This window comes from Solanum tuberosum, unplaced genomic scaffold, assembly GCF_000226075.1.
Source record: "Solanum tuberosum cultivar DM 1-3 516 R44 unplaced genomic scaffold, SolTub_3.0 scf00574, whole genome shotgun sequence".
In the NCBI taxonomy this organism is placed as follows: Eukaryota; Viridiplantae; Streptophyta; class Magnoliopsida; order Solanales; family Solanaceae; genus Solanum; species Solanum tuberosum.
Window position 1 is genome coordinate 80,956 of NW_006239489.1, and position 14,637 is coordinate 95,592.

At 32.2% G+C, this 14,637-nt stretch overlaps 2 protein-coding genes across 4 annotated transcripts; one reads left to right on the forward strand and one right to left on the reverse strand.

Annotated features, from left to right (window-relative positions):
- Positions 1-630: 630 nt before the first annotated feature.
- Positions 631-1,971, reverse strand: LOC102602361 (beta-D-glucosyl crocetin beta-1,6-glucosyltransferase-like). The gene has a single exon (XM_006365603.2). The coding sequence runs from the start codon at positions 1,969-1,971 to the stop codon at positions 631-633; it is 1,341 nt and encodes a 446-aa protein (XP_006365665.1).
- A 7,467-nt stretch (positions 1,972-9,438) lies between these two features.
- LOC102597524 (probable sodium-coupled neutral amino acid transporter 6) lies at positions 9,439-14,403 on the forward strand. 3 transcript variants are annotated; one of them, XM_015304531.1, is made up of 6 exons: positions 9,439-9,571; positions 10,454-10,974; positions 11,106-11,258; positions 11,870-12,073; positions 12,768-13,233; positions 14,250-14,403. In XM_015304531.1, the coding sequence occupies exons 2-6, from the start codon at positions 10,545-10,547 to the stop codon at positions 14,386-14,388; spliced, it is 1,392 nt and encodes a 463-aa protein (XP_015160017.1). In that variant the 5' UTR covers positions 9,439-9,571; positions 10,454-10,544; the 3' UTR covers positions 14,389-14,403. The 3 variants fall into 3 exon arrangements, with proteins under 3 accessions (XP_015160017.1, XP_006365650.1, XP_015160016.1); XM_006365588.2 differs by lacking the exon at positions 9,439-9,571 and adding an exon at positions 9,709-9,791; XM_015304530.1 differs by lacking the exon at positions 9,439-9,571 and having other exon boundaries at positions 9,962-10,974.
- The last annotated feature ends 234 nt before the right edge of the window (positions 14,404-14,637 follow it).

The window sequence follows — 14,637 nt, forward strand, 5'->3', positions numbered from 1 at the left end:
GAAGAATCAAAGAGTTTAAAAAAGTTGTGTGGTGATGGAGGATGGTAGAAGGTGGGGAAGATGGAAGGGAGAAAGCAAGGAAGAAGAAGGAGAAGAAAATATTTACAAAAAAATTCAGAATATTTACAAAAAAAGTCTCTGACGCGCTCAAAATTCGTGTAGCACACGTACTGTGCTTAGTCAGCAAAAAGTGTCAAAATGACACAACGAAACGCAACATGATGTGTTTAAAAGGAAAATCCTTCAGTTGAGATGTCTAAGTGAAAGATTGTGCCAAGTTTAGGGGGCCACCGATGGGTTAGCCCGCGCTCAAAATTCGTGTAGCACACGTACTGTGCTTAGTCAGCAAAAAGTGTCAAAATGACACAGCGAGACCCTACATGAGGTGTCTAAAATGAACATTGCCCACTTGAGGTACCTAAGTGAAACATGGTGCCAAGTTTAGAGGGCCACCGATGGGTTAGCCCTTACTTAATTCAATCAATTCTTATAGTTAATTGATCTTTTGAAATATTAACCGGCAGACAGAACACACAATCTGCTATCTAACAAACAGAAACAAATTAGAAGCTAGTTTATTCATATGAAGTAGTGCTAATAACACTAGTTCATTCATATGTTATCTCTTTATCAAGCATGCTGATTCTTCTCACAAATCTGTTTTAACACCTTAACAACTCCATCCATCTCTTCCTCTCTTAGCAATTTTATATTTTCGCGAAGACCTTTCACCTTCCTCCTCAAATCCTCCCCAGTATTTTTTTCACCAAAAAACACATTTTTGATAGTCTCAGCTACATTACCTCTATGAATCTTCCCATTTCCATCTCTAGCCATCTCAACAGCTACACCATTTTCCACAATCAATCTAGCATTCAGAGGCTGATCAGAGTAAAAGTTCATAGGCAAAGCTATGATTGGGACACCAAACTCTATGCATTCAAGAGTCGAATTCCAACCACAGTGAGTTAAAAATGCGCCAATACTTGGATGCTTTAGAATTGTTGTCTGAGGAGCCCAACATTCAATTATCCTTCCCTTTTCTCCGATATTTCTTTGAAGAAAACCTTGAGGAAGTACGTCTTCAAGGCTTACGACTTGTTCTTCTTTTGGAAACCTTACAACCCATATGAAATGAACATTGCTAAGCTCTAATCCATAAGCTACCTCTTCCATTTCTTCCTTTGTTAAGAAATTCTCACTCCCAAATGAAACATACACAGTTGAATTCTCCTTTTTATTCCCAAGCCATTTAATTATTTCCATCTGTTCTTCATTGATCGCGATATCTTGAATAACTACTCCAGTAGGTAAGATCTCTGTTTTTCCAATTTCCGAAAGATAATCCATGTACTTTCCATCTATTGCTCTAGAGCTATTCACCAGCATGATTGCTCTGTTTTCGCCTAATTCTTCCTTCACTTCAACGTCATAGGGACGCGTTATCTCTCGCTCATAATCCTTGAGATAGAGCGCGGGGAAAGGAAATTCCACCCCTGGTTTAAGAAAAAAATGACCAAAATAACAACACATAGTTATACTTGTAAGGCAAAATTTAATTGATGGGATATTGAGACTAGATGCAACCCCTGCTGCCCATGGTTGCATTACATCATGTACTAAAACATTCGGTTTTTGATCTTTAAGGATTTCGTAAAATTGTGGTTTTGACATTGTGATGGCTTTGTAAAGAGTAGATTGAAGATGGATAGGGAGGCCATTTGTTGTGTGGTAATGAGGAGGAAGTTCAGGCAAGTTTGGCAAATGAAATTCCACTAGATGAATTGAACAAGAGTACTTTTGTGTAATCTTTTTCTTGATCAAACTAAGATTAATGGGAGTTGAACACAAATCAATAGAAAAGCCTCTATCTGAGAGTTTTTTGGCTAACTCAAAGAAAGGTGTGATATGGCCATAAGCTAAGTATGGGAACATTAGAACTCTCACATTTGTTTTGTGTTCTACAGCCATGACTTTTCTATGTGTGTTTGTGTAATTGGTTCTCGATCTTTATAGGCTTTATTAAAGGGATGTTGGTGTGTGCGCTTTGCATGTTTTAAAACATAGCAATTGAGCGTTTGTTAGTTGTTACCCTCAATTTTCTCTCTTTTCTTCTAATTCATTTCCTCGAGCTTCTAAGTTATTAATAAGTCAAATATTTATATTTTCTTACTATTTTCATTTATTAATATTGTCAGAGGCGGATCCAAATGATTTGATAGGGGTGCACGTGCATCAGTTGACTTCGGAAAAAATCATGTGTATATATATATATCTATCTTGAGAAACTGATAGAAAGTAGGATATAATTAACAGTGCACCCATAAAGAGCATAGGAGAACCCTTGTGCCGCTGAGACAAGCTAGAGGAACTACCTACGAGACTAGGGTTTGAATCCAGCTAGTGCCCTATTTTACTATTTTTATTTTAAGTTTAGCTTAGAGCTCATATTTGAGCCATTAGTGCCTGTGCACCCGAAGTTTTCAAATTCTGAGTCGTCTCTGACTATTGTTACCGTAATATTAACCCTAATTAGACATTACTTTCATTATTATCCTTTCTAATTATTGTGAAATCTTTATCTTGATCAAACTAAGATTAATAGGAGTTGAACACAAATCAACGGAAAGGCCTCTATCTGACAGTTTCTAATTGGCTACCTCAAAGAAAGGTGTGATATGGCCATAAGCTAAGTATGGGAACATTAGGACTCTCACTTTTGTTTTATGATCAACACTCAACAGCCATGACTTGTGTGTGTGTTAAAAGTGATAGTGTAATTGGCTCTCTTTATATAGAATTTATTAAAGGGGAGCTGGTGCCCATTTCATGTACGTTCATGCAGAGTTTAAGAGAAGGATCACATGAACAGTTTATCACGAAACTAGAAATTTTATTAAGTGTGTTCAAAATTTTGACAAAGATGTTCAAATGACCACTCTTGAATCAACATAGTTACGCCACTAATTTACCTTGGTGCATTAGCAATGACATATTTAAGATTTTTTTCACGAAGTATATTATACATGTTTTGCATGTGTGTATTATGGCAATTAATAAAACTAACTACACGAAGAAGAAAATTATTAAACATAGCAATTGACGTTTGTTAATTCCCAATTTTATCTATTCTTTCTTCTAATTCATTTCCTCAAGCTTCTAAATTATTAATAAATTGAATACTTTATACTCACTACTATTTTTGTTTATTACTATTATTATTACCGCAATTATCTATTATATAATATTATTACTATTACCCTAAACTTTATTATTTTTATAATTATCATTCCCTTCTTTTATTATCATTTTTACTATTTTAAAATTATATTTTTTATTATCAACATAGCTATTATTACTTTGTTATCGTCTTCTTTAAAATTGTTTGCCATTACTTTATTTCAAGTTTCTTAATTACTTTGTTTCAAGTTTCTTAATTACTATTTTTTTACATTAATTTTCATTACATAATATGTATTTGTTAATTATAAAATTAGAATGCTAAAGAAATTTGAAGGAAAGGGGGGGGGGGTGATGGAAAACTTTAAAAAATGATTATAGTTTAATTTGGACTTAAATAGAGATCTATAGTTACAATTTGCTTAATTATGAATTATAGCTACATGTTGGGGGGGGGGGGGGAGGGGTGAGAGAGGTTGAATGCAAGTTGTATTTGTTGTATCAGGAATGCAATTGATACAACTGCTTTGTGTCAAAATAAATGCAATTGATACAACTAATTTGTATCAAAATAAATACAATTGATACAACTGATTTGTATCAAAATGAATACAATTGTATTCATTTTAGGAGGAGAGGCGATCTCGAGAGAGAGAGAGAGAAGAGAGGATGAATATATATTGTATTTGTTGTACAACGAATGCAATTGATATAGGATACAAATACAATTGATACAAAAATACAAATATAATTATCCGAATACAATTGATTTGTATCATATATCGAATATAATTGTATCAATTGTATTAACGAACACAATTTGTGTCGACACGAATACAATTGGTAGAATATAAAATGACATAATACAATTGATACAAAATACGTATACAATTGATACATATACAAAATACAATTGATATGGAATAAAAATACATTTAATGCATAATACATAATATAATTGTCATATATATGTGAAATATTTTTTGGGCTGCAACTATTTGGACCGGAGAGAGAGGCAAGGAGAGAGGGATAGAGGAGAGAGAAATTTGCTATAAAACCCTACATATAGCTACAAATTATAATTTTTTAAACTATAGTGATTTATCATAAATACATATCACATGTTCATCTTATTGTATCATTTTTAGAAAAAATTACCTAAATACACAACTTATTTTATCATGTTTTCTAAAATTTCCTACCATTTGAAAAAATTACAAAAATCCCTACTCGATCATATTCTTAGATACATCATTTTTACGCGATGTATCGATCATATACATCATTTCACGCAATGTATCGAGACGTACGTGATGTATCGAGACATTAAGTGATGTATCCAAAACCCAAACACGATAAATCAAGACGTTGAACGATGTATCCAAATCGAGGCGCGATGTATCAGAACATTTTTGAATGTATCCGAATTCCACCAAATTTAAGGAATATTTATAATTTGAAAAAAAAAAAAAAAAAATGTAACTAACTGTTAACATTATGAAATTGTGTAAAATTCTGATAATTTTTCCATCCAAATTAAGCCCAATTCACATTAGGTTTTGTCTCTACCTCTCTCCTCAACAACCGTACTTCACCGGTTCACGCATTTCTTCCCTTTTCCACTTTTGATTTAAACAAAAATCACACTTCTTTCCAAGAATAGTCATTTTAACATTCAAAAAACAATAATAGCTGCTCAAAATCTTCCTTATTTCAAGATACGATCTTTTTTAAATTCGAAAAATCCGACAAATCTGACATTTGCAACAAACTATATTTGATTAGGAAAGTTCAAAATCGAATTACTAAATAAAACACGTTTTCGTTCATTCCGAAAAAGTGCACAAATTATGTAATCTTTTAAGCAAAATGTACAAATAGTTAAAAGAAAAAAAATATGTTAATGGACTATTTTATCCCATAACAAATAGGCAGGCATGTTGACGTCTTGCCTGATTCACCTAGTAAACTTCCTTGTAATGAGAAAAATATAATCACTCTAAAATACCTGAAAATATATTATTATTATATATTTTATTTTTAAAAAAATCAAATAAATCGATAAAATAAAAAATACGAACAAGTTTAGAAATACTTTCGACTTAAGTCTATCCACTTGATCCGAGAAATTCGACAAGCTTATACATTTTTATTATTATGATAAGAGTTAAGTGTCAATAGCACATCTAAAAAAGATTTTTTTTTTTTTTAGTTTCATACTTAAATCATTGGAAATGTTAGAAATACACCTACAGTTCACTCATTAATTTGAGAAACACACCTCAACGCTGATTGGATCAAATATGTGTATACATATACACACATACGCAGGCGCATCTAGCACAATTTTTTCGTCCAAGTGCCCTTTTTTAATACTGATAACTTTTTATTTATTATTGAGTTAAGTGTCAAAAACACATCTTACCTATCCAATTTTTTTTTAGTTTCATTCCTAAACTATTGAGAGTGTGAGAAACACATATATAAACTATCACTCATTAGTTTGAGAAACACACCTCAATGCTGAAATTATTTTTCACGTGGCAGTCCATGTGACAATTTTTTATTTATAAAAAAAGAGAGTATACACACCATCACACATTATGAGGTGTATTTCTCAAACTTATGAACATAATTTTAGGTGCATTTCTCACACTCCAAATAATTTACGTATGAAACTAAAATAAAAAGAAAATATTTTTAAAGTGTTTTTTATACTTCACTCTTATAATAACAGAAAATATATTACTCAAAAGTAGGGGTGACAATTGACCGTGTTGGATCAAATTTGAACGAGTCATAATGTGTTAAGACAATAATCGGGTCAAGACCCAACCCAACCCAAATTTGCTTGGGTCAAAACGAGTTGGGTCAAAATGGGTTAGATAATGTGTTACATTACGGGTCAAGACCCAACCCAACTTTTACGAAGCTTAATTATTTTATTTGTTCTTTTAAATTATTTTAGTACCTAATAATTTTTTTTCTCTTTATTATGGCTATACACAACATATCAAATTGAAAAAAAGAATTTAAAATATTTTAACAAGATTTTTCATCAGCCAATTCGAGTTACATATCAACCTAATTTTTAATGAATTGAGCTAATGAATCAACAAGTTATTAGCCCATCTAATCTTAAACGGATTGAAAAAGTTGAACCAATTAAGTTTGATTTTGCCACCCCGCTCAAAAGTCAAAACGAAGAGCTACGTAAGCTAAAACAGATTAGGTAAGAAGAAATACGACAAGGAATATAAGCATCGTCTATGATGATCATTTTTTGTCCTAAAAATTGATGTTTCACAACTTACCAATGAAATTACTTGCGTAGATCTTTGTTAATCTAGTCACTAATCTCTTGCTTGTCACAACCATAGCCAAGTGTTTATATTAAAAAACTTATACTAATGTACTCCCTGCTGTCAATTGAAATTGACAGTTTTCATCATTAGGAAGGGAAGTGGATTAACGAGTTTACGCTTAATGAAAGTCTTAATTTTAATTATTCAGATCTCAGTCATTAAGTATATTTGTTTTCAATATTTTAAATTTTAATTATTCAAATCTTAATCGTTAAATGTGTTTGTTTTCTAATTTTGTAATCAAGTCTGAATAATTAAGGTCTATAACCAAGCCTTTATCATAGGATCTGTACACCCATGCGGAATCACTACTCCCTTAATTATATTTTTTTGAATTAGAAAATTCATGTTAGAAGTTTCACTCCGTAAATAAATCAAGATCTCAATAAAAGTAATATTGAGAAAAAAAATGCTGCAAATTTGAAAAAACAGCTGGATTGCATCTAACATTGGAATCTTTCATTCTTTCTGAATCAAATTATTGTGTACTAATGAACCTGTAATACAACCTAAATTATTGTCTCTATTAAGGGGGATGCAATAAATAAATAATTAAGTTAGCTACATATGCTCTAACTTAATACAACAATTTGGTAAAATATGACATTAAAAATTTAAAAAGAGTAAAAACATGATGTCACTTTGAACTAGATTAAATTTGCCACAGCTTTCTCTCATCTAATCATTCAAAATAAATAATAGGACCCACTTCATTAATCTATATATAAATTAGTGGTTATGGTTAATGCAATGTGAATACAAGTACTACTTCTAAAAATTACTGATATATAAAATAATAGTCAAGTGATTTTTAAAATTTAGTTTAGAGGGACTGTTTCTGAAAATGATTCAAAGATTAAAATCATGAATGTAAATTGTTTCAACATTTAGGGGTCGTTTGGTAGCTGGATAGAGTTATGCAGGTATTAGTAATGCGGGTATTAGTTATGTAAGTATTAGTTATGCATGGTTCAGTTATACATGTATTAGTTACAAAGTTTAGTTATACATGTATTGGTTATGTAGGTATTAATTATGCAGAGTTTAGTTATGTAGAGATTGCAATATATTAGTGAGTCAATTTTTATTTCTTAATTTCAGATCTTATTAGTGAGCTAATGTTTATTATAACCATTAAAATAACCAACTATAACACAGTAAAATTAAATAAATACCAATAACTAAAAATAACAAAGTAAATAACAAATAACTAAAAATAATAAGTAATTTGTATTTAATATGATTATGGAAAATGCATAAGTACCCCCAACCTATGCCCGAAATCCCAGAGACACACTTATACTATACTAAGGTCCTATTACCCCCGAACTTATTTTATAAATAACTTTCTACCCCTTTTCCCTACATGGCACTATCAACCAGATAGCTTGAAAAAATTGTCAACATGCGTTGGGCCCAGAAGATAGTGCCACGTAGGCCGAAAAGGGGTAGAAAATTATTTATAAAATAAGTTCGGGGGGGGGGGGTAATAGGACCTTAGTATATTATAAGTGTGTCTATGAGATTTCAGGCATAGATTGGGGGTACTTAAACATTTTCCCATATGATTAAGTAATTAAGTAGTATGTAATTTAAATTAAACTAAATAATAGATAACTAAAAACTTTAAAACTTGTATTTTTAAGAAAAAGAATTAAAATTTGTATTTTTAACTAAAATGAAGCAAATAAACTAAGCAATTATCAAGACAAAAAACTCAAAGAAAAAAAAATGATGGTGCTTTTTTCGATATGTATTTATTATTTGATTTGTGGTAAATTAATATATATTTAAGAGTAAATTAATAGGGGTGAATGTGTAATTTACCATGTCAATACATGTATAAGTATAATTAATACCCACATAACTTATTTCACCTTTTATTCCACATAAATTATACGTTACATAGATTCCCTCATAAGTTATACAAGTATTAATTATACATGATTACAAAAAACGCAACCAAACACCATATAAAAACAATACATGAATAATTTTTATACAACATTTGAAAATATGTCAACCAAATGTTATATAAAATTAATACATATAATTTTTATCCAATTTGCAAATCAAACATAGTATAAAATTAATATATGAATAACCAAATTATTCATGTATTAGCTTTGACAATATCTAGCTATCAAACAACCCCTTATAGCTTTACAAAATCAGAACATTATTCAAACACTTTTTTTTAAACCTGTTTTAGTTTTAGTTTTTAATTATAAAAAAAACTCTGTCAAGTATATGGTAGGTATCACAATAAAAAAAGAAATATTGTAATATCACATATGGTGTTTGTACAAAATTAATGAGTGCAATACACATATCACTTCAGCAGGACTCTGGAACTAGATAGAATCGTGGGATTTATTCAGATCCATTCGAATCTCCTTTAGTCTTTTCGTTATTTATTTTTATTATATTTTAAATATATTTGATGAAAATTCTTAGTTCGACACTATTAAAATAAAATATATTTTTACTTTTGATACATGATTCTTGAAATTATATGGTTTTGATTCCATGCAAATAATAGTAGATGTAAAAATAAGTCCATGTTACAATAACTAAATGCTATAAGACCACCTAAAAATATGGTCGCACGAATGAAGCTGTTAGGTCTCAAATTTGAGCTCTAAATATGAAAAAAATCTTTTTTAGGTAGCGCTTTTCCGTATGAGCCCTATGTGGTGTGACTCTGGAATAGTCAAACTCCTGTACAAATACAAAATAGCCAGTGGAGAACAAAATTAGATATTAATATAAAATAATAATAATTGGAAAGCAGCCAGGTAGTTGTACTGGTACACAAAATTAAAAGATCCAACAATTTTTTTATTTTTTTTTTAACAATTGAATTTTGGAATTTACAGATCATTCGCAGATAATAGCAGTTTGTGAAGATAAGCAGCAGCAAAAAGGTTCAATCCTGAAGAAGAAGAAGAAGAAGAAAAGGGTGGATCTATTAACAACTTGTTAATGGACACACCCTACTTCTCATCTTAAGCATAAATCAAAAGGTATTATCAATTTTCAATTAGTTTGGATAATGAATTTTTGCTTAAAACCCTTTCAGTGCCACACAATTTTTTATTTTTTCTTTAACGTCGTTGTCAATGGAACTGTACGTATTTGAATAATATAATACCAATAATTGCATTTGCAACGTTTCGACCATATATTAAGAAGACGAAAACCATTGATTTTTACCCTAATCAATTTCATTTGTGGACTGTGGTGGTGTGCTCTCTTCGTCTTTACTATTTTCCTAATTGAATACTGATTTTTGATTCATTTTTTTAAAGCTTCAGGCTCATATATTGAGCAATTTCTGTTCTGGGTTTTTAATTTTTTGTTCGATTTCTAAGCTTTTTAGTTAATTTTCATATATTTTTTGGTAGGTTTTAAGTTTTGAGTGGTTAGAAGTGTGTAGATCAAGTTGATTCTGTTTTGGTGAATGCTTAATTATGTCTAGTGCTAATTGCTTTATTGATTTCTCTATGAAAAATGAAAAAAATAAGCTGATCTTTATCAATATCATTGATGGTAATTGGTATGAGTGTCATGTTTGTTTGGGAATCTAACTCTTACTAACAAAGTGAAAATTCAGGTAGCTAACTGAGCTACTAAGATTCCCCATCAGAAGAAAAGAATTGTTTTTTGTTCCTTAGTATATTGTTTTATTTTGGGAAAATGAACTAGTTTGGTATTCTTGGAGCTTATGTTTAATTCCTTGTGAAAGTAGTTTGAAGTATCTTATATCAGTATTGTTGTGAATTAGAATTTTATAATAATCACTGATAGTACTGTTTAAATTAACCAAGCTAGTTTGAGACTGAATATGTTGTTATTGCTGTCGACTATAATAATAATGGCTGATATTTGGTATTTGTCATGTGCAGATATTTTCTAAAGAAACCAATAAGTGAAAGCTTGTGTGTATCAAGTCGGTGAAGTTCTGAATCCTCGATCGCTGAGTTTCTGAATTCAAATATGACGATTGGAAGCCTAAAACAAGCAAAAGAGAAGAAATCACGAAAAAACAAACAAGCAGTGGTTGATGAGCAATCACCATTGTTGCCTACTAAGCATAAGGAAGATGCTGGATTTGATGAGTTCGATGGGGCTTCCTTTAGTGGGGCTGTATTTAATTTATCAACCACAATTGTTGGTGCAGGAATCATGGCCTTGCCTGCGACTATGAAGTCGTTAGGTCTTATTCCTGGGATTGCTATGATCGTCTTCATGGCTTTTCTGACAGAAACTTCAATTGAATTGTTGATTAGATTTAGCAGGACTTCTAAATCTGCTTCTTATGGAGGTCTTATGGGAGACACCTTTGGAAAGTATGGGAAGATGTTGCTCCAAATATGTATACTTGTAAACAACATAGGTGTTCTTGTTGTATACATGATTATAATTGGTAGGTGTAGATAAATAGCTGAACAGGACTTACATTTATTTATCAACTTTCATACTCTATTTAAGGCTGTTTCTTTCACCTTTTAATCCATAATAGTTATAGTAATCACTCTTCATATTGTCCACTTAAAGGTGACGTGCTCTCTGGAACAAAGTCAAGCGGAGTTCACCATGCTGGTGTCCTGGAAGGCTGGTTTGGGACTCACTGGTGGAATAGTCGGTTCTTTATTCTTCTTGTCACCACTCTTGGCATATTTGCACCATTGGCTTCCTTGAAGCGTATAGGTGAGTTCTATCCAGATGTATCTTACGTTCTCGAAAGTACACTTTAATTTCCTTCTCAAAAAAAAAAAAGTACACTTTAATTTTCAAATCCTTACCTTAAGTGCTATTTTTATTACTTGAATTTGAGAATTAATTAGTCAATTGGGTATATATGCCTAGTTACTGTTTGGCGAGTTCAATAGAATTCTATTTCTGGCTCCTTATAAACACAAGCCCAGATTAGCACTCACTCTTACATGTGGCTTGAATCCTGCACTTTTTCAAGAAATATGAAGACAAAAATTAAGGGTAGAATTCTGTTTTCAGTTCTTTAAATCAACTGACGAAGTTTTTGACAAGCATTAAGATTCGAGGTGTGTAATGTGATCTTGCAATGACATGCTTCAGTAATCATCTCTTTGCTCTCTCTCTCTCTCTATATATATATATATTTAACTTGATTGTGGATACGATCACATCAGATATTTTGACATCGATCTTTGAGTTGATGTGCAGGTTCCTATATCCTTTTATTTAGAGCAATCCATCAGTAGTCTTATTATCAATAGTATTGTCTTCCTGAATTTAACGATGTAGTGTAGCAAGTCTAAGTTCCTTATTTTCCTTTGCAGATTCATTGAGATTTACGTCTGCATTATCAGTCGCCTTGGCTGTTGTATTCCTGGTTGTGACTGTGGGAATTACCATATTCAAGCTAATGAATGGAACCATTCTTATGCCCAGATTGTTTCCTGATGTGTATGATATAACATCATTCCTTAAGCTCTTTACAGTGGTGCCTGTACTCGTTACTGCATATATATGCCACTACAATGGTATGCAATCCAGTATCCCAACTATATTTTTTACATTTGTTGCCATCGTATGCTTCTTTGAAAGAAAAACTATAAAAAAAATTCTGCCAAATTAGAAAAAGGTTAACATGAGGCATTTCTATCATAATATCTTCATTAGTTGCCTCTGGTAAAGCTTAACTTCATGCTTTGCCATAGTCCTCGGAGTTTCTAACAGAAGTATTGCTCAAATGTAAGTGCAGATAGGATTTACTGTATTGAAAGTTCTATTATTGCCAACTTCTGGTTATTTGGTGCATCATTTTAATCCTTGATGATCAAAGGCTCTCGTCAGTGATATTTAATCTTTCAAGTTTAATAAATCCCCTGCATTAATGTGATTTCCCTATTTGTTTTCTTTTAGTCTATCCTAATATTTGTATTTGTCAGTTAATCAAAATACATACATTCTTGAAAAATTAGTATTAACTTAAATAATCCTACTGTGTGCTATTTTGGTCTTAATCTACATTCTTTCAACCAACTAGTCCACTTTATATATTGTCTACGCATCTCTGATTGACTTCAATGTAATATTTTGTCCCACTTTTCTTCCTTGATCGAAATGCTAGTCTGATTGGAAGATTTTATAGCTAAAGGAGAGTTAATTTTTCATCTTACAATTAGAAATGCAACATTAAGAATTGCTCGTTTTCTGAAAGTGAAAATTTTGCAGTTCACTCCATAGAAAATGAACTTGAAGACAGCACACAGATCAGAGCAGTGGTGAAAAGCTCTCTTGCTCTTTGCTCAAGTGTGTATGTGTTGACGAGCCTGTTTGGTTTTCTCCTATTTGGTGATGCAACCCTTGATGACGTGCTTGCCAACTTTGATACCAATCTTGGAATTCCCTTAGGCTCCTTGCTCAATGATGTCGTTCGTGTCAGCTATGCTGCCCACCTAATGCTTGTCTTTCCCATCGTCTTTTATCCATTGAGGCTTAATTTGGATGGTCTTCTCTTTCCTTCTGCAAGGCCTTTGACTTGTGACAATTTGAGATTTGCATTGATCAGCAGTGGGCTCATAGCCATCATCTTTCTGGGTGCAAATTTCATCCCAAGCATCTGGGATGCTTTTCAATTCACTGGGGCAACTGCTGCTGTTTGCATTGGGTTCATATTTCCTGCTTCTGTTACTCTCAGGTAAAAACATTTTTGTTAGATAGTTTATTCCAAGGATGTTAGCTTGTTCTGATATTTTTCTTATCCAAAACCTCGGATCCGAATCTTGCATAGAGATCTTGCTAACTCCTCAGCCAAACTGAAAGATAAAATGGGAACATTAGGATGCTCCATCAGGAGCAAATCTAAGTTCCACATATTGGAGTTAGACATTTAATAGAGTTTGTGGAATGGAAATAGAAGAACAGCTTCATTGTTTCCTTGATGTCCTTGCAAATTTTTATTGTGACATATTTACAGTCATCCTCTGACAGTGTGACTGACAAAAATAGATTAATGTTGTTTACTAGTGCATTTGATGAACTTGTAATTTTAGGTTGTAACATGCTTATTTGTCATCCTGCGATGGAAGCCATTAAGTCTGGAGCTAGTTGTTCCTGCTTAAATGCACCTTTCTCTCCCTTTTGAAATGGTAAATTGAAACTAATAACATATGCATCCAACTTCTGTATTGGAGGGAGTTGGCCCGGAAACAACAGATATCTGCTAAGTTTAGAAAGTTCCTGCTTACATATGTCTTCTTGAGGAGTAAAGAAGTCACGTCTGGAAAAATGTATGCTAGTAGAACAGTCTTTAGTCCTTCATTTTTTCAATCCATTGAGAGAACCAGAATTGGGCAACTTATGTACAGGTTTCTGTGAACATAGAAGCTAAAGAATATAACATGCAAAAAGTGTTTCTGTTTCCTATCCTTTTCTTTTCTCAATGTTGCCTGCCAAGCCCTTGAATTGTGTCTTAAACGAGGCTAAGGAGTTCTTGGTATTGTAATTTTGAGGTTTGCTTTGGTTGGTACTGCTGATGATCAAGTAAGTTCACTTATAATTCAATGTTCAAATATTTTAACTGTCAGAATTTCAAGATCTACTAGGATCACGTGCACTTGCCAATTTACTTTTGCCATAGATCTTCTCCTTCTCCTTCCCAGCATGTATAGTGTCAACCAGTTACTGATATAGTTGCTGTCTTTCATGTTCCAGAGATCGATATGGCATAGCAACAAAGAAGGACAAGATCTTGTGTATATTTATGATCGTCATTGCTGTGTTTTCAAACGTGGTGGCCATTTATAGTGATGCCTATTCCTTGATTAAAAAGAATTCATCACCAAGTGAGTGATTTTCTCATTTCGCCTGCTAGCAATAATTGAGATGGAACCATCAGCTGCACTCCCGGGGAAGATAGACAGGCTGAAAATGGGATCATTTTTTCCTTAAATTTCCCAGTTCGCGATTTAATAAGTTTATATATATATATATATATATATATATAAACTATATATCGCGAACTGGGAAATTTAAGGAAAAAATGATCCCATTTTCAGCCTGTCTATCTTCCCCGGGAGTGCAGCTGATGGTTCCATCTCAA